Source organism: Anopheles funestus, chromosome 2RL (assembly GCF_943734845.2).
Source record: "Anopheles funestus chromosome 2RL, idAnoFuneDA-416_04, whole genome shotgun sequence".
Lineage (NCBI taxonomy): Eukaryota > Metazoa > Arthropoda > Insecta > Diptera > Culicidae > Anopheles > Anopheles funestus.
In genome coordinates this window covers 64,012,483-64,038,630 of record NC_064598.1, presented here as the reverse complement: position 1 = coordinate 64,038,630, position 26,148 = coordinate 64,012,483, and the positions used below count along the sequence as shown (strand labels likewise).

Here is a 26,148-nt window from a genome sequence, read left to right as displayed (position 1 = left end):
GAGCGCTATCCAGATCAATCAATCTACGTGACGGTGTACGATCGACGCAATCTGAAGGTCGCAGATTATGTGCGAGCGTATCATGGTGATCATCACCTAACCACGTACAAGTATGATGCTAATGATCGATTAATTTTGCAACTACCTCCAGCGTATCATGAGCAGGCGGACACATTTTCCAGAGCAAGCCCCTTTTTTGAAGGAGCTTACTCGTCCGAACATAATGAATTGCAACGCTCGTGGGGCACATGGTACGAATACGATCCGCAAAGTGGACTGATGACAGTTAAGAGAACGCCTGATGCGGGAAACACTAAGTATCTGTACACACCGGAAGGTTTGTTGCGTTTCGTCGTGCAACAGAACAGTAGTAACGTCATGTACTACACCTACAGCTCCGTAGGTAAACTAAGCCAAAGAGGAGTTGTCAAACTAGATGTAAACGATCTTGCAACATACTTACCAAACGACTCAACGATGCCTGTCTCTTCGAATTTCCTTCTTCTAAATCACGGCGACAATGATGTGGCTCCGTTACATCGGCACAGGGTGGAACGTATAACAAAGGTATCGGACGATAGTGTTCTCTCCGATTTACTGTTCTTTGATCACCATGGACAACTTACCAAGAGCGCACTATACGCGAACGGCAATGATTCACTGACCGTTAATTACAAGTACAGGAAAAATCTTTTACACGAGATAGAATATCCGGCTACGGTAAAGGGGAAACATTTTCGTGTACGGTACGACTATGATCATCGTGGTAAATTGACCGGTATCTCAAACGCTGCAACTGATGAAAAGTTCGTTACGATTGAAAATAACAGTATGGGCCAGCCAAGACGTATGCTCGTTCAACCAAACTCTCCGTATGCATATCAACGTACTTTTCAGTACAATCAACCGGGATACTTGACAAAAATAGAAGACCCATACTTGTCGGAAATGATTGACTACATTGGTTCCGGATATGGTGGACGTCCGATTGGTGATGGCACGGTGCAGGCAACACGCTTCAATGCAACGTGGCATGTAAACAGTAAAATCACACATCTCAAACTAAAACCTTCACATCTCGGAAAAGGGCGTAGGTCAAAGTTTTGCTACGACGCACTAGTATCTGCAGGATATCTAGATTCACAAGGAAAACCGTTGAAAAGTTTCTACCCGCTGCTTGACCTCCGATTACCAATTGTTTGCCGATTGGGAACGTACGGTAATCAGATTGCTGCAACTATAAATGCTCAAGGATTTCCGCAAGTTTACGGTCACCGATATGATTACGGAAACCATAGGCAGCTGATTCGTGCAAAATACTTTCAAAGCAGTGCCGAGGAGAAGTTCAACCCATTGCGAAGAGAAACATTTGCCGAAATTGAGGGTGTATCTGTGGAGAATTCAGAAGATATATGGCAGAAGCTTAGGAATGCGGGATACTTGCACAGTGATTGTAGCACTAACAGAGAAATGGATTGCCATGGTTTGTCAGGAAAGTCCATCTTTCAGCCGGCTATAGCTAGTCACCCGAACGCTGTAACTCTCAGCAGTTTGTTGGTTCGAGTTATCACACAACGTAAAACGCTTTCCAAGACCCTATTTGATCAACTATGTGCCGGGTGGTATCAGGACGATATTTCGGAAGCTGTAAGCAACATATGCAACGCAACTTGGACGATGCTTTCGGACGCAGGTTTCGTTGGAGCTAAATCAAATTTTGGCATGGCAGCATTGAATCAAGAATTGCATGAAGTGTTAAGTGCATATACGCCACATTTGCCAGAAATCATCGATGTACTATACCACAAGTTTGCCACCGCATTGGGTTACAGTTCGGCCGATGTTCAATCCTACGCTATGGATGCAAATGGAAATCATCGCCATTTTTACACCGGTTTTCGGCGATATCGGCTAGAATATGTAAAAAATACGAACAAAATAGCTAACGTCTATCGCACCAACTTTGCCGCACAACCCGGTCTCGAAGAAGTGCGCTTTCCAGTAGAACACAACGAGGATGGTAGTGTCATTCGTGCCACTCACAAGGGAATCGAACGCATCGTATACGATGTACTCACTAATCGTGCGACAGAAATTACGCTTATCGATGGGAGACAAATCAAGCTTGATTATAACGTTCGAGGCCATCGTCTGTACAAACATGTGTATGATCAAACGGGCAAGTTGATCAGAAAGAAGTACTACATCCGTGATCTTCAAGGAAAACCACTGGTTGAATATGAAGCGGTCTATACAGGCAATGAAGCCGAAAGCAACACACTATCCAACGTGCGGTCAACGGTGTTCCTTTATGCTGGTGATCGATTGGTAGGATTTTTGCGCGACAATCAATTCTATACCGTTGCACTTGATCACGAAGGATCAGTGAGATTAGTTATAAAAAATGGGGAAATTGTAGCCGCGTACGACTATCTACCATATGGTGAGCTGCTGCGATCGTACGGCGTGGATCGCGACAGTGAACTCGACTTCCGCTTTACTGGAAAGGAATGGGACGAAGAAACGAATCTGTACGACTTCCATGCTCGCTTATATGATCCCGAACTCGGGCGCTTCCTACAGATGGATCCAAAAGAACAGTACGCTAGCCCATACCTCTACGCTGGAAACTCTCCCGTTTCTGTAGTTGACCCCGATGGTCAGTTCGCTTTCCTGGTTGTGGCCTTGCTAGCAGTAGGGGGAGCATACATTGGTGCGTCGGCAGCAAACAACTCTTGGAATCCTGCCAAATGGGAGCTAAAGAAAGCGCTTCTCGGTGGACTGGTTGGTGGTGTGATCGGTGGTTTAGCACCTTTTGGTATCGCAGGATCGGTTACGTTTCTTTCCGGCTACATCGGAACTGTAGCGGCCGTTGGTGTAGTAACAGCAACTTCAATCGGCTTTGCCTACATTAGTTTAGCAGATGCGAACGGAAGCTGGGACCCGAGCAAGTGGGATTGGACACAACCGGGCACATGGAATGCTCTATTCATCGGTGCTCTTACCGGGGCCACATTATTTAATGCTATCGGAGGTATCCAAAAAGCTTACATTGGATTAACTGGCTTATCGCGAACTGCATTTGTTATCGTAACCACCGGAACGACTGGTGGTTTTCTGCTGTACTCCGGAAGCAAAGCTAATGATGGGAGCTTTCGATTTTGGGAATGGGACTGGAGCAACCCCTCAACGGTGTGGGGTGCAATAGAGGGCGCCAGCTTTGGTTTATCCGTATCACCAAAACTAAACTCCGTTACACAGCAAGTTGCTGGTCGTGTGGAAAAACTGAAAGAGATCGGAAAAGCTATTAAAGTGAACGATTTTAAATCACTTGGCACATTGCTGAAGGATGAAGTGAAGGCCTGGAAGCAGATATACACCAATGTAATCACGGGTGACACAGTGCAGGACGCCATCAATGCCGGGAAAGCAGCGGGACGTCCAGCCGGTACCATTTTATTGGATAAAATTCCCCCGGAGGCAATGAAGGTGATCGATGAAATTTTAACTATAGAAAAGCTGTTTTTACAATTTAAAAAGAAAAAACAAAAGCGAAACATTGCGTATAATAATGTTACACTTTCTTTGCCCCGTCCGGAAATGGGTAAAATTAACTATAGCTTGAGGCAGCTAGAGTATGTAAACAATTGTCCACAAGATGAGCTTTTGGTAGTGTCCAGCGCAAACAAAATTTCTCATTGGCTAAACAGAATTATTGAAAGCATTTTCGAAAATACAAATAAAAGCGGAAGCAAGCAAGACGATTTTCCAAGCACAATCACTCCATTTACGTCTCGTAAAAAGTCATCTCGAAAAAGTTACCAAGTATCCAATTGCTTCCACACATTTTCTGAAGATAAGCTAAGCGGAATCGTATGCTATGAGAAGTACGGACTTTCTTACATTTTTCCGCATAACACTAGCAATGTTATTAGTAAAACTGAGGATCACTACTCTTCATGCTATCCAATAAAATATGAGGGAATTACTTCAGCCACTTGCACAGGTACTCATACTTCTTACGTTTTTATGCCACACAGCAGAGGCATAAACTATCTCGATTATTTAAATGGATCGCTTACGTTGCTTCTCGTAGCTCCAACCATTACGAAACAGGTTACATCGTTTATCAGCAATTTATTATTTAAGAAGCCAAAACAACATCAACAACTCGTTTCAAAACAAGAACAGGCAAATATAGATAGAAAGTTTAGTGAGTTGCAGCAAACAGTGAAGGAATATAGACAATTTGCTGACAATGAAATGTATTGCAGCTGGCTGGAAAATGTGTTTCAAGATATCGAAGATGATACGAAAATGTTCCAGTCTGATGCAAACCCGACTAGTACAATCTATCATCAGCTAATCGATCGTATTCATGCTTTTCACGATGAACTACAGGAAAGCAAGCAAGTAATGAGCTTCAACGGGTCTACTAATAAGTTATGTTCATCGAATATCGTAGATCTGAAAAATGATAGACTCAAACTGCATTCAGCAGAAGCTTTAGCAATGCCACTCAATAATTTCGCTTCCACAAGTGTGAGCACTGCAGACAAAAGAATAATTTAATTTTTTTGTTTATATTTTTATTTTATATCAACAATATATGGGGTCTTGATACGGCCAGGCCAAAAAAAAACAATATATGGGGAAAATTATCTGAACGATTTGGAAAATTCATTTTCTTTATTTCTTCATTTAGATCTGTTCACTTTAATAATTTTCCGGAAGTTAAAGAATAGCTATAGGGAAACATGTCGATCACTTTTCGTCAAACAATTTTTTATTACTTTTTTTGCATTATTGTAAGAACATTTTTTATTTCCTAATTGCATAGAAATCTTTTTCATGCCTAACAACATATAATGATGATAGATTTAAGACAAATTTTCACTGTTTAAACCTAAAAATTGTGAACGATTTGCTGCAGTTAGTTGTAACCATCAATAAAAATATATTAATTTTGTATTTTACCCAAACGAATTTCATTGATTTAATTTAAGGCGCCGTAATTTATACCATTCATCTGATTCACTTTCATTAGAGGGAGTTTCATATAACGATCCAAACACTGACCTATTTGTAAACCATTCATTTTAACGTCCAATTGTTCATTATACGAACCAGTAACATCGTTTGCTCCTTCTGCCCTAAGTTTGCATTGCATCCTTTGTATTATGATATCCTCTTTAATTTCTCCCGCTAGAGTGTTTATTCTTTCCTCCAACATGCTTAACGAGCCTTGTCCTTTTGTCAAATAAGACTCCACATCCTCAGTAAGATCTTCGATCGTCCACTGAGCCCAATGTTGTGACTGTTTATGAATGTGAATCTGAGATTTTAAATCATCTAACTTGCTTAGAAGCATTTTCCTTTCGCTCTGTACACGATCCTTGCTTAAAAATTGTGTGCTACGTTTCGGGCGTGAAAAAAGATATTTTATTCCACGCTTAATTTCTCTGTATGCTGCAGGAGCAACTTGCACCAGTAGTATCCACCCATCGACAAAATCAAACACCCTTGCAGAATCCTTTGCTGTGTAAACCAATGATGACCATTCACCTTGGCACGATACCGAAGGATAGCCGTCGTATGTCAATGGCAAACAGTAGTTGTAATGATCAGTTTTCGCAATCTTTGCGTCGCCAAATTTCGGAACTATTGTCAAAATGCTACTATGCCCGTAACAAGATATCATACCATCGACATGCTGCTCGTTTCGTATTCTATAGCAATTTCGCAAGATATGACCAGTTGTTGCCATCTTCTTCGGTGTAAATATGGCCACAGAGCTGGTCGTATGAATTGCATTGTTTGTTTCAGGTTTTTTGACACTAAACAACCATTCGAATGGCAGTTTGATCAAAGTATCAAATGTGCTCTGCAGCAATGAGGCGGAAGAACGTTGCATGTGTTGGGAATGAAAATGTGAATCATTGCCAAAGCTTATGGCTTCCGATCGAATGCGGAAGCGAATGAATCGTGCTATCCTGGGTGGTTTGGGTAATTTTAGCTGTTTTGAAGCCGAAGATAATGGCTTTACAATAAAATCGGAAAATTGCTCGGTCGTGAAGAGCACATTAATTGCTGCTTCCGATGCTGTAAACTCAGGAATGCCACTTTTAGGTACCTCTGACATGCGTAACGATACAATCAGTGAGTAGAATCCCACAGTCAGGAACCCCTTTTGCAAGCTTTGCATGTTACGGTAGCTTACGTATAGGAAATTTTTGGAGTGCATAATGACCCTGGACCAATCACGGCCCAGTGCCAGTTGGGCACGGAAAGTGATAAGATTACCAACGAAAAGATCAACCGTACGTTTAACCTTTCCAGACCATTTGCTGACCTGGTTGGGCAAGTTACGCAGAAATAAGACACCCACCGTTGCAGTTGTAAACCCATCGACGATGCTCATGTACAGTTGTGGATCTGAAAAATCCCATTTCGTTACATCGAACTCGGCACCCTGCCCAAGAGCCGCAAACAGATACGTGAACCCGAGGCTCATTGTAAGTTTGGCAACGAAAAAAAGTGCCTTTGCTGCGACCGAAGTAATCGATACAAAGGAACTAATGAGGGAGGAAGGATTCATCAGAATCCAAGACGACGTTGCAACTCCATTCATTAGGGCATTCCAGGTTCCTGGGCTGGAGTAATCGAACTTTGTAGGGTCCCAGGTGCCACTGCTAGCTGCCATCATGAAGTATGCAAAGGTAATACCTGTACCAACCATTATAGCAATTGAGGTGCTCAATGATAACCCCATACCAACGAAAAACGCTACCGAGCTTGCCATGTTGAAGGGTATGGATGCCCCTGTTACTGCTCCCGTTAATAGCCCTATCCAAGTTGATGAAGATCTCCAGTCCCATTTCAGAGGATTCCAGCAATTGTTTGCAGATGCCGCACCTAGGTAAGCACCAACCAAGGCTAAGATAAGCACAGCCAATGTAAAAGCGAATTCTCCATCGGGATCTACCAAGGAAACAGGAGAATTGCCCGCATAGACGTACGGACTCGGGTACTGTTCCTTCGGATCCATCTGATAGAACCTTCCAATGTCGGGATCGTACAGTCGAGCACGATAATTGTACAGGCCCGTCTCCGGTTCCCACTCCTGTCCCGTATACAGATACGACAGCTGCCCGTCGAGATCGGTACCGAAGCGTCGAAATATCTGTCCATAGGGAAGGTAATCGTAGGCTGCAACTACTTCGCCACCTGTCACCACTAATCGAACCGATCCTTCGTGGTCCGTGATCACTCCGTACAGCTTATCATTACGCAAAAACCCAATCAGCTGCTGGTCCTTGTAGATGTAGTTCGTCACCCGGACGTCCGGCGGTTGATCCTTCGCCAGATAGGTCATATCCATGTCCATCAGCACCAATCCATTCGCATCACGTATGTAATACTTTTCATTCATAACACTTCCATCTTTATCCAGCACCTGTTTGAAGGTACGTTCTCCGCGCACATCGTACTGATAAATCAACTTCCGTCCGTCCATCATCTCTATTTTACTGACACGTTGCAGCAGCTTATCGTACTCCATGTGCTTAATACCTTTGTGTTCCGCCTTGATAACAGCACCGTCACCGTCATGCTTCATCTCAAACTGCTCTTCATTGCGCTGAACCCGATCAAACTGTTGCCGGTAAACTTTGGTGATCTTATTCGTTCCTGGATGGTACTCCAAACGATAGCGCGAAAATCCCGTATAAAACAGCCGATGATTGCCATTTGCATCGATTTCGTACGACTGCACATCTGCTGCTGAACTGCCTAATGCGGTCTTGAAATGGCGATTGAGAACTCCAACAATGTCTGGAATATAGCTTTTGTATCGTTTAAGTGCATCCTTGAACTCAGCATGTAGTGACGCTAGAGGGTTTCCTATAATCTTTTCCTTGCCTAATGACTGCTGAAGTTTTGTACACATCTTCATTATCATATTCGATCCTTCGATCCATCGTTTACATTTCTGTTCGAATTCGCTAACATTCAGCCCTTTCTTATCCGATATCGCCTTCGATAACATGGTTTTCAAGTGATGACTGTAGCGATGCTGCCGGATAAAATCGCTGAAAATGGACTTAGTTCCTTCACGTCCGTGACAAAGACTGGGATTGGTACAGTCCATCGTGAGGAACGATTTTGTCCGCAGTATATCCCAAATATTTTCTGATGTCGCTTCATCAACTCCCTTTATCGCTTTCGAGAAAGAGCGATATGTCAGCGGAGACAACGCCAACTCCTCCAGCCCATGGAAGTACTTTGCCTTAATCAACTGGTCATGATCGTCATAGTCATAACGATGGCCATACTGATAGGGAATGCTTTTGCTGCTCAAAATCCCTGACAGATGATTCATCGCGATTCGTTTTCCACACACGAACGGTAATTCGTCATCCTGCTCACCGTAGAACGTTTTCTTCACAAGGTTGTTTTCGTCAATGTATCCCGCACGTCGCAACACTTCGTTGCACAATGCAGCTCGTCGGCGGTTCATGTTAGCCGTGATGAAATACTCCGGATAGATGCCATTACGTAGCGGACTGGTTGATTTTTGCCAGTGTGCTGTGAACAATGTCTTCGATATGAGACCCTCATAGATGGGGGTGTAGGAGTCCTGCCCGTACGAATCAGTTTCCAGATAGCTAACATTTTCCGACAGATAGTCATCTTCCAGCTTGATTAAAAAGCCCGGCTCGTTGTAGGTAAAGTTCCTCTGGAACGTATGCTTTGCGTCCGTTCGTACCTTCATCGTCTCCATCATGCCATCCGCATTGTACGTAAATTCGAACATAGGATCTCGCTTTGTTAATTCACGAATAGACTTTACCTCGCCATTTCCATTATAATTGTAGATTAGTGTAAAGGACGTTGTGGTTGAATTCATTGGATATTGCAAGGAATGTAATTTCCCGTTCTCATACTCGTAGTCAATCGAATACGTACTGTTGATCGTTGGCACAACAAACACTTTTTTGATAACTTTCTCATTCTCGTTGAAAATTAAACTCTCCATCATCTGATTATCACCAATCCTTCGGGTAGACTGTTGTGATCTATAGCGAATATCAGGATTTGTTTCGATCTCACCATAAAAAGATTCTATCGAATTGTCTGACACAGGAAGTTCGTTCGTTTCGACCAACTGGTAACATTGCTCGCGCGTCATATTTACCAACGCTTCGCGCAATACCTTTCCGTGTGACGAGTACGTGAAATGAACAACTCGGTCTAAGTTCTGCCTCTCCGGCGAATTATAGTGTATCGAATAGCGTAAAATTCCTGACTCCGTATAAACATACTCAAATCTACCACCGTCTGTGGTACGTTTGCCAAACATATGACCGTCTTCGTAATAGTACGATGTTCTCCACTGGTAGTTCAGTTGATTTTCTTCTTGGGTATTTGCTCCGGTCATGAATGGTCTCGTCCTGGAGGTGGTTTTAGCAAGTGCATGATATTGTGGCGGCAACACTTCATACAAATGCCCGTAAGTTTCAGAATACGCGTAAGTTGTTAGTCGATGCTCGTAGTTACCCACTTGCCAGTACTTGGCAACTTTGTTTCCTCGCTTGTCTTCTACCGTCGCTCGAATGGCACCGCCCGGACGTTCCACAATCTTTTGTCGATAGCCTTCCGCTTCGGGAAATATGTTCGCCAGTAGTGCTATCTCCGAACGCAATGCGTATCGACGTTTGTACTTACCCAGTACATTATAATCCTTACCGGGTAGTCCCTGGAACTGTTTGTTTTCGGTTGGATCATTAGCGTACACCGTACGAGAATAAGGATACCCTTCACAAGATGGATGTGCGCTTGCAACCATACCGGTCATGATGTGGCTTGTACCGTGAACTTGAGTGATGAAGTTTTCATAGAATGCAAAATACTCCTTGTTGTGGTTCGTTAGCTTAGTCCACTTGGTTTGCATTATTGGACGATCTATTTCATCGTATATCAGCTCGCGAACTCGCACCGTGCTAGCATCATCATATACGATAAACTGCACGGGCCGACCCATCCGATTGTAATATGTAACCTTTACGCGTGCGTCGTACATCACCAGGAACTCAGAGATCCGGAATGATCCCGTCGGAAGCAAACGAAATACTTTTTGTTCCGCAGCGTTTGCGTTCGACTTTAAGAGAGTTTCTCTGAACAAATGGCCTTCCAACCACACCGAAATGCGCAACTCAGTAATAAATATAAGTACTTCTCCTATCTTTGGTGGCCGATTGCAAGAAGATCCATCCGGGCATATAATGCCATACTCCTTCCCATTCCAGCTAAAGTCCAGTTTTGCATTTTCAGACTCATAGTTGTAGAGAAAACGTAGCGCTAGTGAATCGAATGGTGCATCGAACGTACGGATTATTTCGCCTCGCTTTCCAGTACTGCCAGGACGGTATTCCAGCTCACCATACTTCATTAACCACTCGGCGCCATTCGGTCTCCACTGCTTTCTATCGAATGTTTCGTAAACACCTCGATTAGGCTTCAATTCCACTAGACACTGTCGTGCGTTGACCGATGCAACGTATGCCGTTTTTGAATGCATCGCAAAATCAATCACCTGACCGTCCTCCGCCGATAGCAATGCAACTCTCCTTGCATTGGGACTATATAGACTCTGCTTGATCTTACCATTGTTATGAAGTGTCGCTCGTACTTCCGCATTCACAGGGGTGTAAATGCTGGCGTGGAAATTCAAATCTAATGGCGAAAATCGCACATGATCAACGTCCAAGCTTTTGCCCAACGCAGAAGGCTCGATATTAATGTCGAACCTAAGTTTCGTTGCGTTTGAACTGTTCGTCGTATCGATTGTCATTTCCGCATAGCACCAGTCCGATGTAGTATGTTGTACTTTTGCACCGCTGACTGTTCGACGACTGTTGTTAGCCAGATTAACTACAGCAACCTGCACAATGTTCAGTTGGTCGTCCACTTTGGGTACAGGAACAAGTCGAACCCAAAACGATACGATCCACATATTGTTAGGCTGGACCGGTGTGAATGATGCTTTCAAAGCAGATCTTATTGGAAGTTTAAGATAGTGGTTTTCTCGTTCATTCTGAACATTATTTTCATCAAATATCCACTTGTTGTCCACTCCATACCGATTCAGCTCGTAAGGTTCAAACCCATAATATGATGCTACTTCATCCACCAATTTCAATGCACCCAAGTCCACCACTTTCAACTGTCTACTTTTGTCCCATATTATTCTTTCCGTGTCCTTAATTTCCGGCCTCTCAGGTTTAGGTTTCTCACGCACTGTAACGTCGGTTCCATCAGATGCGAAGGATTTTTTCGTTGTTGCTCCGGTGCTAGAATTGGTTGACTGTTCGTACCATCCGAACTGATGCACGTTACCGCCGGGGGCAACTTTTACTCGATAAAACATGGCTCCTTCACTGGAAAGATGAGCATCCTGAGCGTCGTAAATGTGGGAGGATGTACGTGTCTCGTCCGGATTGAGCCGCACATTCTGCTTGGTGAATAGGGTTGTCTTTTTCAGTAGAAACGAATCCACTGGTCGGAAGATGACAAATTTACTCGTTTCATTAACATGGCGCACCGACACTAAGGCGATAGTGTTGCTAGCCCGGACCATCGTTTCATTTGCTGGCAGCTGAATGGTTTCCTTCGTTTGAAAGAAAAACATGCTCAATCGTTTGCCGGCTGGTTGGGACTGAATGTAGCGCGGTGCGACAATCTGTATTTCCTGCGGGTTATTCGTTTGGGTATTGTAAACCATCACGTTCTTAGGCATTTCGTACACCTTGAACGTATCCTCGTGATTGTTCTTGGCAAGCTTGAAGCCTTCGCCAAGCCACTGGTTAACCGTCTCCATGCGCATTGTTTCCGGACTGATGGGTTGCTGCTGCCAAGTTTGCCCATCGAAGGAAAGTTGCATGTTTCCCGTCACAATTCCGTGCTGGTTTGTAAGTACGCCAAACTGCGATAGATCCATTGCAAACTGGACCTTAGAAACGACGGTGTCACTTATATTGTTCATCTCCTCGGCGATTTTCTCGTCCACCTCTTTCTTATACTGCTTTTTCTTCGTTGCGTTCTCATTGCTATTGTCAATTTGTTTGTATGACTTATCTTTTTGATCCATTAGCGATTTATACAGCGGTCCCTTTATGCTTTTCACTTTCAAGAGTAATTTTTTACTGTGCTTTTCGTAGAACAGTTTGAAGATATCACCATCCTTGGTGGGTAGGTCGTACTCGTACGTTGTAAAATTTGCTATAGGAATCCGTACAGATTGGTTCGATACGCGTGTTGCTCCTTTATCAAATTTCATAATTACAAAATATACCTCCAGTTCTAACTTTGTATCAACCAGTGACGGCACACGTACGACGATCGCATTCTGGTACACAGTGACGGCATCAGCAAGGAACCCTTTACGGAGAGCTGTGCGAAACTCGGTATCCAACTCAAACGCATCTAGCACTTTTTCGATGTCGCTAAAGATATCCGTAGGCGTTGAGGTATAACCAGTTTTCCATTGATTCTTAAGCCCCATCGTCCAAACATCAATGTACGTATCGTACATCACGAAACCATTCGCAAACGTGTGTATCAAAAAGTTTGAGGGAACTGATTTCTTTACTTCCGTGCTGGTTAGCATCCCATCGAGGCTGATGGTTAAAACGCGCACGGTTTTCAGGTTGAATACAAGAACAAACTTTTTTCCCACACTTATGACAGCGTCCAGCGGGAAATCGGGATGATATTCCTTTTCGACCCATTCGTTTTTGGTAAACTGAAGAATCGTTACTTCCTTGTAGGAGGCGTAGATAAGCACTACCACCAGCATATCTTCTAACGCGTGTATTGTGTGACTTTTTATACCGGGTTGACCAAAGTGCAGCTTACCTTTGGTAACTTTCGGCCCATCCGTTCCACCTAGCAGGTTTCGAATGGTAATCACTACACGATCGTCCTCGTATTCTTTATCTAAAATAACGGTGTAGTCTGGCCCGTAGTACATCGTAGGGCTTAAATCAACCGGTACCACCTCCTCAAAACGTGTTCGGTCGATCTCCATATCATCGTACTCCAATGACGATTCGAGTTTATTCGGATATACAATCTTGGAGATGCGTTGATCTTTGTATTCAAACTTGAACAACGTTCGATCCTCTTGCTTGATGTGCGTTAGCGAATTTCCGGTATACTCGAACGATACAATCTGCTCATAACAGGTGGTATTTACTGTGAAGCGCAATAACTGGTTCGTATTAGAATACTTTAAACTTACGCTTGATCCACTATCCAACTCAATGCGTGTCAAACGGTCACCTTTGCCTTCAACAAACTTGTCGTAGTAGTAATTAGCGTACGGGCCATATTTACTCTCCTCGTGCACCAAATACCAACGTGATGGTAAATTGTGTGCCTTTGTAGATTTATCACCACATAGTGGCCAGCTCGAACAGACGATCTCTTCACGCCTTTTGGTCAACTGGTTCCAAGTACCGTATACGAAAGTACGATCCTCCATTGTTAATTCCCAGCGTTCCATGTCCGGATAGTACTTGACCCTGGCTTGTTTGTATCCTTCGATAATGAAAGCCCAATGGTTAACAGAGTCCCAGGCTGGATGTCGTTTCAGGATTATTCGGTTGTTGTTTTTCAGTATCGCATAGTCATGATCCTGCAGGAAGGAACTGTTCTTTCGTTCCACACTGATATAATCTAGCGGAAGTGACCATCCTCGTCCGAAAAAGCTTTCAAATGGAATGTTTTTGTATTGTAAGTACTTGCGCACACTCACCCCGAATGCGTTGGGCAACTCGATCAATGGAATACTCAGTTCCACTGTACCCGCGTGGGGATTTAAAGGTTGTAACATGCTGTTTAGATCGAGCTGATCATGCAACCAAACGATGTATTTCTTCTGCGGGACCAGCAACGGAACATTAGGTTTCGATTTTGCAATACTCGGCTCGATAGATGGAATAACGTACGATTGTGGTGTAAACGATTTCGTTTGTACTTCGATGAGATTCTTGCCAGTAAACAGTAGAATATTGTAGTCAACACTATTACCGGTCTTCACCATTAACTTCGGCAGCCCGTAACGCAATATATGATCCTCTATCGCATCGTCGAAAATGTTAACCAGGTCAAATCCATCGTCGGTGAACACCGGGCGATATACGCACAAGCCCTTCGGACCGGAGGCAATCAGCTCGTCACGATTGTCACCATTAATGTCTATTGTCGCAATCGTTTCAATGGTACGCTTGTTCCAACCACGTAATTTCGAGAATGCCGTTGAATAGTAGACCATCTGGAATCCATCAGATTTTTCGTTGAGTCGATACATAGTCAAGCCTTGCGATGAAAAGTGCAGCAGATCGTTTATACTGCCATTGTCAAACTTTGCGAACATGATTCGATCGTACTCGTTGTCCAGTGGAAGAAAATCTTTCACAGTTATCAATTCCTTCAATTCGTATTTTTTGTTAAATCGGAAGAGTTTTAGCTCTGAGTCGGTTCGCAACGCTATCGATAGCTGTGTTTGGTTGTCATATCTCTCCACTAGATAAATCTTGCTAGATGGAAGCTTCCATGTTGGATCCAAGTTAAGGCGCTTTTTGAGCGTACGAACAGCTTTACTCGGTTCACTGGAATTGATTGAACCGAACTCGACGATGGACCCTACTCGCGAAATAACACCAATGTAATCCGCCGAGGGATATATCTTTCCAAAAACGATCGTATTATTCTGCAAATTGTATCCATACTCGTCGTGAAACTTTGAAGCCACAAGCACCTGCTTCAATTCAGCTTTGCTCCATTTATAGATAACCAATCCGTTAGTTTTACGTACTGCCAACAAACCGCCTCCATATACCGCCCAAGGATAGTTGATATCGTCGTTGGACACCGAAAAGAAGTCCTCAACCTTGCGCACCTCGGTACAGCTTCCTTTTGTTTGTTCGTAGATCACCAGCATACGATTGTTACGCAAGAAAATAGTTTTTCCATCACTAGGATCTTGTTTCGCTTCCACGGTATTGCCGGGAGGAATTTTAGTCAACGGTTTTCCCGGCAGCTGCAGGCTGTAAAACTTTGCTGAAGCATCCATGCTGGATGTTTTCAGTATTTCCGCCTATTTTCACACAGGTGGCAAAGCTTAATAACTTGTAGTTTTCACAATTTTTTTATCTTTTACAGCCGACTGTAATTATGTTTGCTATCGACAAAGATTCACGCAAAACCGCAAAGAAAGTTTCACGTTCTATTACTGTCGATCGACAAGTAACGTACAACGTGTATAACTTGTACCCTCACTAACTACGCAAAATTCAATCAAAACAGCTCAATAGAAGATTGTTGTTCACTAAATTATAGCATTCTGCTTTGCGTCTTATATACTTGAAGATCGACAAAGCTTTCGTAGCACGTGTTGATTCAATTGGATGTTATTAGCACAACCCATCTCATCTGTTTGATCCTTCTGTTTAATAACGATGTCAACAGTCAACAATTTTGTAACATCGATTCAACCATAATCTTATAATAAAATGTAACATTCTTTTACTATTGTGCAACTTTTGTCACATGCGACAAATATTGTCATGTTCGTAGCAAGTAAACACTCTTCGAAGTGCCATATAAGTAAACATAAGAGCGATCATTATAAAAGTTGCGAAACTGCACGATTGCAGTTCAGTGCTTCTTTAGTATCTTACTTCCAATACGCATCAAAACTGATGCTGGATACAACACCACAAAAAATAAAAAAAAATTTCAATACTTTCTTTCAACACTGACATCCACATCGAATTATTTCAACACAGTGCGTGAATTTTTTAACATGTATTGAGTGAAAATGGCAGAAACCAAAACATTACCGGAACATTATTCGCTACTATTACCTACGAACCTAGTGACCAAGGCTCATGTGCATGATGTAATCGAAGTGAAAAAAGTGCCTAATACTACTACCCTGTTTGTGCGAATTAATCGTGACTTACTGATTTATGAGCTATCCCAAGAAAATTACGAGGAAGTGCGCCGCAGAGAAGATTTCTTTGATTTTACCGAAGTTAATAAGAATACTAACTACCGTTGGGATATATATGAGCCCTCGTCGCTCGTCATACGAAACCCTAAGGGAGTTGAGGTGTATAACTGGAAAAACCACAATCTAACGCTACAGTGCACTATCTCGAAGTATCATGACTATTCGGGTTATGGTTTGTCGAAAAACACGTTCCTCTTTGGCAAGATATTTCCCTCCGAAAAGCGCATTGGGATCGTAACGCGCCTCGACACAGGTGTGGAATTTCGTTCGATTGTCCTGAACGAATCTAAATGTACCATCAAAGCGCTAAAAGAATCACCCATTTTGGAAGCTGAATGGACAAGCCCTACTACTGCTATATCATTGGTAGAACATTTCGATAACAATACACAGCTGGCGATCGCTCTACGTACCAAAACAGACCTAATACTGTATCGTTTCAATAAACAGTATCAGTTGAAGCAACTAACTACTGTACCAGAATTTCCTCCCTTGGATAATGAATATGATCGGATAATGTTTGCAAAGTTTAATCAAACGCAGTATAACGATCTGCTGCATTTTTCAACTGACGGTCTCAAGATATATCGTTACAACAAGACTGCTTCCGCCTTCCAGAAGATATTCTACTCGACCGCTTTTTCGAAACTACGTGGCTGGGATAGCCGTAGTGTAGCAGCTATTACACCAGTGGACATTGATGGAGACGAATACGACGAGTTAGTTTATAGTGGGCCTAAAGGGTTAGGCATTTTACGAGCTCATTCTACATCTACCGGATTGGAATTCAACAATGTGTTCCGCGAAACAGTTGCCAATCAAACCGTACGTTATCCGTTCCTTAAACTGGTTCTGAACCTAAAATCTTCTAAAAATCTAGAACTGATCCTACATACATCTGATGGTTTAGCCAAAGTTAATACGAAATATTTGGACATCAATGAAGCAGATAAGTCTATTGATCAACCAAAGTCGATAACACCCATGAAGGAAATAGAACCCGCAGTCATTCCGGAAATCGTCGCCAACCACTACCATGCTGGATGGTGGCACGATCAGCTTGATTTGAGCTCCATACTACAACCCATCAATCCTTATAATGGGGATGTCGAGCTGATGCTACCGATAGTAGACATACCAGCACCTTTCGGTATACCGATTCGAAAAATTATTCAGTATAAAAACGTGGAATACAACAATGAGCTCGGACGTGGATGGTCATTTCCCCTGGATTATATAGCACTGGATCGTCAATCTAGTGCATTTGTGCAAGACCACGTCTATTCGCTTGTGAAGGAAAATCAACGAATTATATTGATACATCAACCCAAAAAGGAGCCGGACGTAACTGCTAAATCGGAACTTATGACATTCACTATTGATGGTTATCCCGATATTCATATTGTTTTCAATACCAAGCGCAACTTTTGGAAGGTAACAATTGACAACCGCACGATGACGTACATCACTCTGAAGCAGTTTGAAACGTTGGTCGCCTGTCCACTGTGGCCGTTGTGTGGTAGAGAATCACGTCGCAGCCAAACATACCCTACACGGTGGTTTCTGAGCGAGGAAGAAATCGCTGACAATAAAAAAGCATTCTATTTCTATGATCTAGTGAAATCCCAAACCGACGTACGCCTAACTTCCATTCAGCTGTATGACGACGCACGAGTAGAGTTAAGCTACAGCGATGATGATCGCATTACAAAACTCTCCGTGCTAGCACTCCAGTTTGCACAGCACTTTACATTTCACTACAGTGACAACAACCAGTTGCTGCAGGCAATTAAACAAAGCAATCACAACGTGTTCGATTTCGAATACGATCAACAGATGCGGCTATCGAAAATTAACTACCCAAACGGTGCCAAATGGACACCGGTATACACTCAAATTCCAATCAATCCCACATCGCTCAAGAAAACCATACCGATCGATTTTGATGCTTCCATTTACTATGGACCGGATTATGTTGTCATAGTGGATGTGAATCTCACCGACGGACGGCTTGTTCTGCATTTCCGCGATCCTCTCGGTGCGAAAGGTTCAAGCAAAATGGATAGTAGCCTTACAATATACGCCTTGAACAACATAAAGAAATACGTCCTACATACGATCGAAAATTTGATCGTAGTGGTTGTTATTTACGACACATGCAAAGATATTGCAATTCTGCATTTCTCCAACGACAAGTGGCAGCAACGGAAATACTATGAAAAGTTTCCACTTGATGGTTTTGTAACTGCCGGTAACACGTTTTTCCTGCTTACTGATCTGAAAACGTTACAATTGGTGACGATAACAAACGATCGCGAGTACAGTGAAGAAGAATTGCGCAACAACCTTCCAGCAAACTTTGTGGTAAAAGCGTTTCCCCATGGATATGCAACGTATGATCGAGAGCTCACAATATACTTGCTTCAAGAGAATGGCAAATGGTTACACATTAAAGCAACTCCGGAGAATGTGAACTTTTTTCAAGAGATCGATAATTTTGTATCTTCCTTTGCAATTAGCAGTGAACTAAGCCAGACAATTCGGAAGGGTCTAGTCGCGGATATGCTGGGAAACTACAAACAAGCTATCATACTAAAAGCTCCCGTATTGCGGAATTTTGTGCTAGAAATTCATGTTCGCTTTTTCATGCTTGATCTCAGTGAAAAGCCGAAAATTTATGACTACTATACAACGAAGATTCTATACACAACTATGAGCGCTTTTAATTACACGGTGAGTACCGAGGAGAACGATCAGTTCGTGCTAGGATACCGTATGGTGGACAGGAAGTACCAGTTGTTTGTGAAAAAATCCACCGGTCCCCATGCAGTAGAGCTCAATAAGTATATGGCCGAGGCGAAAAAGAGAATGGCAGAACATTATCGTGGTAGCAGAGCGTATAACGAAATTTGGAATGAGGCTAGAAAAACGACTCGCACAGAAAGTCAGCGCATTTACAAATCAGTGAAGGATGCTGTCGTGTTCGCGATCGATCTATCACAATTTGGACTGCTCACCAACCAGGACGGTGTACTGACTGGTAATCATCAGATCACGTACGATGGACTGCACTGGAAGAAAAAGTCTCTGGACGAGGATACGATACGGCTCCGTAAGGTGAACAAGAGTTTAGGTGCTGACTATCGATTAGTAAAAGCGCATGCACAAGATACGTTCAAAATTGTTTCCGCAGCAAATGGAGAGACTGTTTTCGACATGAACACTACCAAATCGGAAGAGATCCAGCTTGTTGTGCCGTATTATGTCCAGGCACAGCCAAAAGAGAGCCCATTAAGGGTGTACTTTTTCGATAGCAAAGAAACGGTTACCTTCCCTGTGGAGGAAAAGCTTAACCGGGCAAGTAACCAGATTGCAATCATCACTACAAGTTATGTTAAAAAAACTTCACAAGCTGTGTTGTTTAGATGCGCCAAATATTTCCTCAACCCGAACATAACCGTACTGGGAAGTCAAACGATAACATCCGTCGATGAAATGGACCATTCAACAGAGTACATCTATGACGCGGAGGATCTGCAGCTATCTGTCGATGGAGTCTTGTTTCGTAAAATCAAAATCGCACCCGGCGCGGACCGAAACCGCTTCGGTTGGTACGAACAGAGCGTTGATCTCGTAACGGGAAACACGGTGAGGAAAGCGTACGCTGCTAATGGCCAAGAGGTACTCGATAGAAAATTACGTGACCAAGAAGCAAAACGTCGTCAATCGGAAAAACAATCGAATAAGCCAAAACAGAGTGATCTCGAGAGGATGATTTTGGATGTTGGCCAGCGTGTTCCGATAGCTGATTTGGGTCCGTATCGCTTGGTGGACGAAATGGTATCTTACTATGGGTTTGAGAGTTACGAAAAGAATAGCTTCGGTAAAGAGAAACAGTGGAATTTTCATCAAAAACTGGTTACAACAGAAAACCACAATCGTTTTCTGTCGTTAAGACAGCGCGAGGACAAACTAACAGCCGAATTTCTGCCACTCGAACCACATATGATGTTTGTGTTGTCCTGCTGGCTACGATCTTCGGTAGCAGTTAAGCTCGGTGACACTATCGACGTGCTAAATGTGGACGTAATGGCAGCGCATGAAAACAAGAAAGCAATGTCTTCTGAAAAGGCAGTAATAAAACAACGCATCGGAGTGTGGAGCTATGTGGAAACGATAATCGACACGACACATTTTCCAACAGAAACGAAACTTCGGTTTGCAATAGCACTAGCTCCGACTACCGAGCATCCGTCTATCGATATCGATCATGTCCGGTTTTCACCTCTTGACATGCCCTTCGAGGCCAAGATTTACGAATCTGGCAGAGGAGAGGTAAGCGCTGTATTGAGCACGTCCGGGATGGTGAAACAATACTTCTATAATGCCAAAGGCAAAAAAACGGTCGTCTTTTCCGAACACGGTCTGGTAGAGCAATTTGTAACGGATTCGAAAGTTTTGTACACTCGACAGTTTAACAGTACACCGTGTGTTATAGAGATGAAACCCCAAAAATCTGGTTGGTTTGGAAAAAACAATTTGTTCGGCGTTATTCATACAGGTGATAATATTTCAAAAACGTTCAACGGAACATGGAGTACACTGGCGTTGCGCTTCCTGTACAGTCTTTCATCGAACGATACAAATTTACGGTTCGTATGGCAAAATAAAGAGTTTCATTTGCCGTGTGCTGCTGATTCGTCTTGTCCAGCATTGCCAAAGCGTGGTGAAGTTCTTATATTTATTACATCCATTCGAGTTTCCGTCTGGGTAGATGGAGTCCTGACGCAAGAAACGCTTCTCGAGCAGGACACAACTGACGCTGGGCGGAATTTTAAATTATATCTTTCGAGAGACACTCAAATTCGAGAATTTATTGAAATGTACAATCCAACAGTCAAAGTTACTTACCACAGTTTGTCCGGCCAACCAACACAGGTGTTAGTGTACGAGAGCCAACATACGATGATCATACGGGAGATCCTTTATGACGAAATCGAACGTCCAATCCTACAAACAAAATGGACAAAAGTGCACAATCAAACTGGTGCTCACATGTTTGGTTATTATGACAATTTCATACAGACATTCGATAACTCAACACTTCAGCTTACTGGGCTGGTAGCAGATCTTAATCCAACCTGTGAAGGGTTCCCGTATACGCATACTGTTTACGGCAAAGATCCTACCGAAAATAAAGTGATGCAAGGTTTGCCCGGAAACGATTTCACTATTAATGGGAAGTATAAACGAGCCTACACGTACGTACCAGAGAATTTCTTACTGAGCAGACTTTTCCCGGAAAAGAATGGTTTCCATCATAAAGCTGTACTGTTGCCTGGTGGAGCCGTGCGAGTGGTAATCGAAAATGCAGAAGGCATAAAAGTGGCTAAGTATTCTAAGGTGGGTAATTACGAGCATCGGTTAACTACCTGGAGGTATGGGGAAAACAACAGAATAGGACAAGAACTACCACCAATGTATCACTATCTGGCACAAACATCTACAATGGAAGGAAACGATCCGTTCTTCAGCGCCAACTACACGGCTGAACAAATGGCATTGCAGCAACAGTGGGAAATGCGGTACGATTACGATGATGCCAAGAGACTGGTTCGAAAGCGTACACCGGATGGAGGTACCTTTCAATACCTTTACGATAATCAGGGCATCCTTCGATTCAGCCTACACAAAGATTACAACGAAACGCTTGATCGTGTAGTGCACTTTACGTACATTGCGGATGACAAAGTTACACGAGAAGCGCTCGTGCAACAACTCAACGAAACCGAATGTATGGAGTTGACCAAAAGTGGAAAATCACCCAATTCTACCAACTTCATCGATACACTGTATGGAGAGCATGAAAAAGATCCGAACTTGCGCTATCGATCCAAATTTTCTTCAAGACGCATCGGCGATGATCAAATGACTGAGTTTATGGTGTTTGATCAAAGCAAGAGACTGCTGAAAAAAGTGTTCGTTGTCAACACGATCAACACATCATACTCGATCGACTACGAGTATGAAAATGATAAGCTACAATCAATCCAGTATCCTATCGGTGCTGGAGATGAACCGTTCAGGTTTATCTACGATCACAACGATCGCGGTGATGTCACTTCTATTCGTGAATCAGCAATGGATGAAGCAATGTTTGAATTTACGTACAATGCGGATGGCATGATGGAGACGATGAAGGTACGAACGGACGCAAAGCATACGTTCCAGAGGAACTTTACCTACAACGAGCCGGGCTTTTTAATCAAGCTGGAAGATGACTATCTGTCGGAAAATGTAAGCTATCTGGAAACTGATTCGTACGGGCAGGATTCCTACACCCCCATCTATGAGGGTCTCATATCGAAGACATTGTTCACAGCACACTGGCAAAAATCAACCAGTCCGCTACGTAATGGCATCTATCCGGAGTATTTCATCACGGCTAACATGAATCGCCGACGAGCTGCATTGTGCAACGAAGTGTTGCGACGTGCGGGATACATTGACGAAAACAACCTTGTGAAGAAAACGTTCTACGGTGAGCAGGATAACGAATTACCGTTCGTGTGTGGAAAACGAATCGTGATGAATCATCTGTCAGGGATTTTGAGCAGCAAAAGCTTTCCCTATCAGTATGGCCATCGTTATGACTATGACGATCATGACCAGTTGATTAAGGCAAAGTACTTCCATGGGCTGGAGGAGTTGGCGTTGTCTCCGCTGACATATCGTTCTTTCTCGAAAGCGATAAAGGGAGTTGATGAAGCGACATCAGAAAAGATTTGGGATATACTGCGCACAAAATCGTTCCTCACGATGGACTGTACCAATCCCAGTCTTTGTCACGGACGTGAAGGAACTAAGTCCATTTTCAGTGATTTTATCCGGCAGCATCGTTACAGTCATCACTTGAAAACCATGTTATCGAAGGCGATATCGGATAAGAAAGGGCTGAATGTTAGCGAATTCGAGCAGAAATGTAAACGATGGATCGAAGGATCGAATATGATAATGAAGATGTGCACAAAACTACAGCAGTCTTTAAGCAAAGAAAAGATTATAGGAAACAATGTCGAAAACCCTCTAGCGTCACTACATGCTGAGTTCAAGGATGCCTTACAGGCTTACACGAATTATATTCCAGACATTGTTGGTGTCCTTAATCACCATTTCAAGACCGCATTAGGCAGTTCAGCCGCAGACGTGCAGTCGTACGAAATCGATGCAAATGGCAATCATCGGATGTTTTATACGGGATTTTCGCGATATCGTTTGGAGTACCATCCAGGAACGAATAAGATCACCAAAGTTTACCGGCAACAGTTTGATCGGGTTCAGCGCAATGAAGAACAGTTCGAGATGAAGCATGACGGTGACGGTGCTGTTATCAAGGCGGAACACAAAGGTATTAAGCACATGGAGTACGATAAGCTGCTGCAACGTGTCAGTAAAATAGAGATGATGGACGGACGGAAGTTGATTTATCAGTACGATGTGCGCGGAGAACGGACCTTCAAACAGGTGCTGGATAAAGAAGGAAGTGTTATGAATGAGAAGTATTACATACGTGATGCGAATGGATTGGTGCTGATGGACATGGATATGACCTATCTGGCGAAGGATCAACCGCCGGACGTCCGGGTGACGAGCTACATCTACAAGGACCAGCAGCTGATTGGGTTTTTGCGTAATGATAAGCTGTACGGAGTGATCACGGACCACGAAGGATCGGTTCGATTAGTGGTGACAGGTGGCGAAGTAGTTGCAGCCTACGATTACCTTCCCTATGGACAGATATTTCGACGTTTCGGTACTGATCTCGACGGGCAGCTGTCGTATCTGTATACGGGACAGGAGTGGGAACCGGAGACGGACCTGTACAATTATCGTGCTCGACTGTACGATCCCGACATTGGAAGATTCTACCAGATGGATCCGAAAGAGCAGTACCCGAGTCCGTACGTCTATGCTGGGAATTCACCCATTGCTCTTATCGATCCGGACGGAGAGCTTGCGTTTGCGATTAGCTGTATTATAATGGCCATAATTGGAGCCTACATCGGTGCTGCTTCGGCAGCCAAATCCTGGAATCCGTTGGAATGGAATTGGAAATCCAAATCGCTATGGCTTGGAATGATTGGTGGGGCTTTAACTGGACTTTCTATTCCGTACAACCTGACCGCATCGATAGCGTATTTCGTCGGTATGGGTCTTTCGCTGACGGCCTCAATCGGCATCATGATCGGTTCGGGCATAACGTTCGGATACTTTGCGATGGCTGCAGCGAGCGGTTCCTGGGATCCACGCAACTTTGATTTAACTAGCCCTGGCACCTGGAATGCACTGTTGGGAGGCATTGCTACCTCCGCCTTCATCGTGACTAACCCAAACTCGTTGATCAGCACTTTTCGATCGATCACCAGTACGCTTGGTAGAGCCCTGTTTGTTGTTTCGCATGTGGCAATAACTGTTTCCTTCGCCTACTTGTTCGGTGCGCTCAAGATGGGCGGCGAGTTTGACGTACGGAAGTGGGATTTTACCGATCCAGGACTGTACTACAGCATGTTTGATGCTTACATTACGGCTTCTTTCACGACAGTGATTGTCCGAAATTTACCAGGCACGATCAGGAAATATGGCAAGAAGATAGAAACCGGGCTTGATCGGTTAGCCGAGACGGAGGTATACTTCCGGGCGAAGCGGCTTATGAAAGGGGATTGGTCAACGAAGCTTGCCAATGCACGGTACTTCATGGCAGCTAATGCGCAAGCTATCGGTAACTTGCAACGCGGTATAATACCGATTGCCTTTTACACCTTCTTTGTGACATTGCGTATGGCAGACAGTTATGAGAAGAGTGCCATACCGGGATTTTCGGTGTTCTTGCAGATTCTTCAAACTGCGGTTATGACGAAAGGATTTACCAATCGCGTAGTGAAGCCACTAATGCCGAACAAAGTTAACGCACCGCTAGCGATGCCCTTGCATGACAATTCCTTCGCACAGCAAACTTCCTCGGGGGCTGACCGTTTGGGAAACTTTTTTCAACGATATTTTCCCATTCCTTTCGAATGGTTCTTCTTACACACGGAAAACACTCACCAGAAGGAGCATGCTACCGACACCACAATAGACAACTACAAAAATCACTACCGGAAAACGTCAAAACATAGCACGATCGGCAACTGTCACTCAATGACGGATGAAAACGGAAATGATCGCATTTACGTTCGCTGTTTTTCGCATCACTCGGTTGTAACTATTTATCCCAAAAATGATGCTGAACTCGACACGTACGACAACTATCGGAACTGTGTCCCGTTGACATTCAATGGCATCCCAGCCATTTCATGTGATGGTCAACGATCAACGCTTCTTGCTGTTCAACTAGAACCTCCAAAAATGTTCCATTTTGTAGATGGTTGGCTACTGCTAGCACGTGTTGCTCCGGCTGCCGTACGAGAAGTTAAGCGCATCTTTACAAACCTGTTTGCACTGGGAAGTACTGCGAATTGTAAAACAAAACAGCCACTGGAAAAGCCTGCAGGTGTTAAAAAATCGATGGAGAAAATTATGCTCGATTTGCAACTGTTGTACAATAAATCTGTAAACAACGGTTGGCAAATGGAGTGGTTCCGCATCATGTTGAAGGACCTTGATGAAGATGTACAAGAATATCTCAACCACGGATATGGAAGTGGCAATATATTATTGGAACGTCTGGCCGCATTGTACAGCGATGCTGCAGAAGAGATCGAATTGCACGAAACAAAGACGATGTTGGGAGAGTATGCGCAATTTAATAACATCTTTGGAGTTAGTGGAGATGTTACCGTATCCTGCGACGGATTCGTCCCTATGAAGGATACTAGTAATTGCTACAATCGTTCGACAAACCTTTATCTATCATCTATTTAAATCAGCGAAAGCGAACCGATTTCGGTATCAAATGTTTATGAAAGAAACAAATGAATGTTTACATATTGCATAAGCTCTTATCCTGCACACGTGGCATTATATTAATAAATGTTGTTCAAATCGTTGTATCATCATTACTCTTGTTTCTC

General features: G+C 43.4%; 2 protein-coding genes across 2 annotated transcripts; one reads left to right on the top strand and one right to left on the bottom strand.

Moving 5' to 3' along the window:
• Positions 1-4,719: 4,719 nt before the first annotated feature.
• On the bottom strand, positions 4,720-15,410 carry LOC125763674 (uncharacterized). The gene has a single exon (XM_049427032.1). The coding sequence runs from the start codon at positions 15,134-15,136 to the stop codon at positions 4,997-4,999; it is 10,140 nt and encodes a 3,379-aa protein (XP_049282989.1). The 5' UTR covers positions 15,137-15,410; the 3' UTR covers positions 4,720-4,996.
• Positions 15,411-15,680: 270 nt separating this feature from the next.
• LOC125763675 (uncharacterized) lies at positions 15,681-26,133 on the top strand. The gene has a single exon (XM_049427033.1). It carries the CDS (start codon positions 15,884-15,886, stop codon positions 25,997-25,999), a length of 10,116 nt encoding a protein of 3,371 aa, XP_049282990.1. The 5' UTR covers positions 15,681-15,883; the 3' UTR covers positions 26,000-26,133.
• Positions 26,134-26,148: the final 15 nt, after the last annotated feature.

Excerpts from the sequence above, each read along its gene's own strand:
- LOC125763674 (XM_049427032.1), bottom strand. The coding sequence starts at position 15,136 with ATGGATGCTTCAGCAAAGTTTTACAGCCTGCAGCTGCCGGGAAAACCG.
- LOC125763675 (XM_049427033.1), top strand. The coding sequence starts at position 15,884 with ATGGCAGAAACCAAAACATTACCGGAACATTATTCGCTACTATTACCT.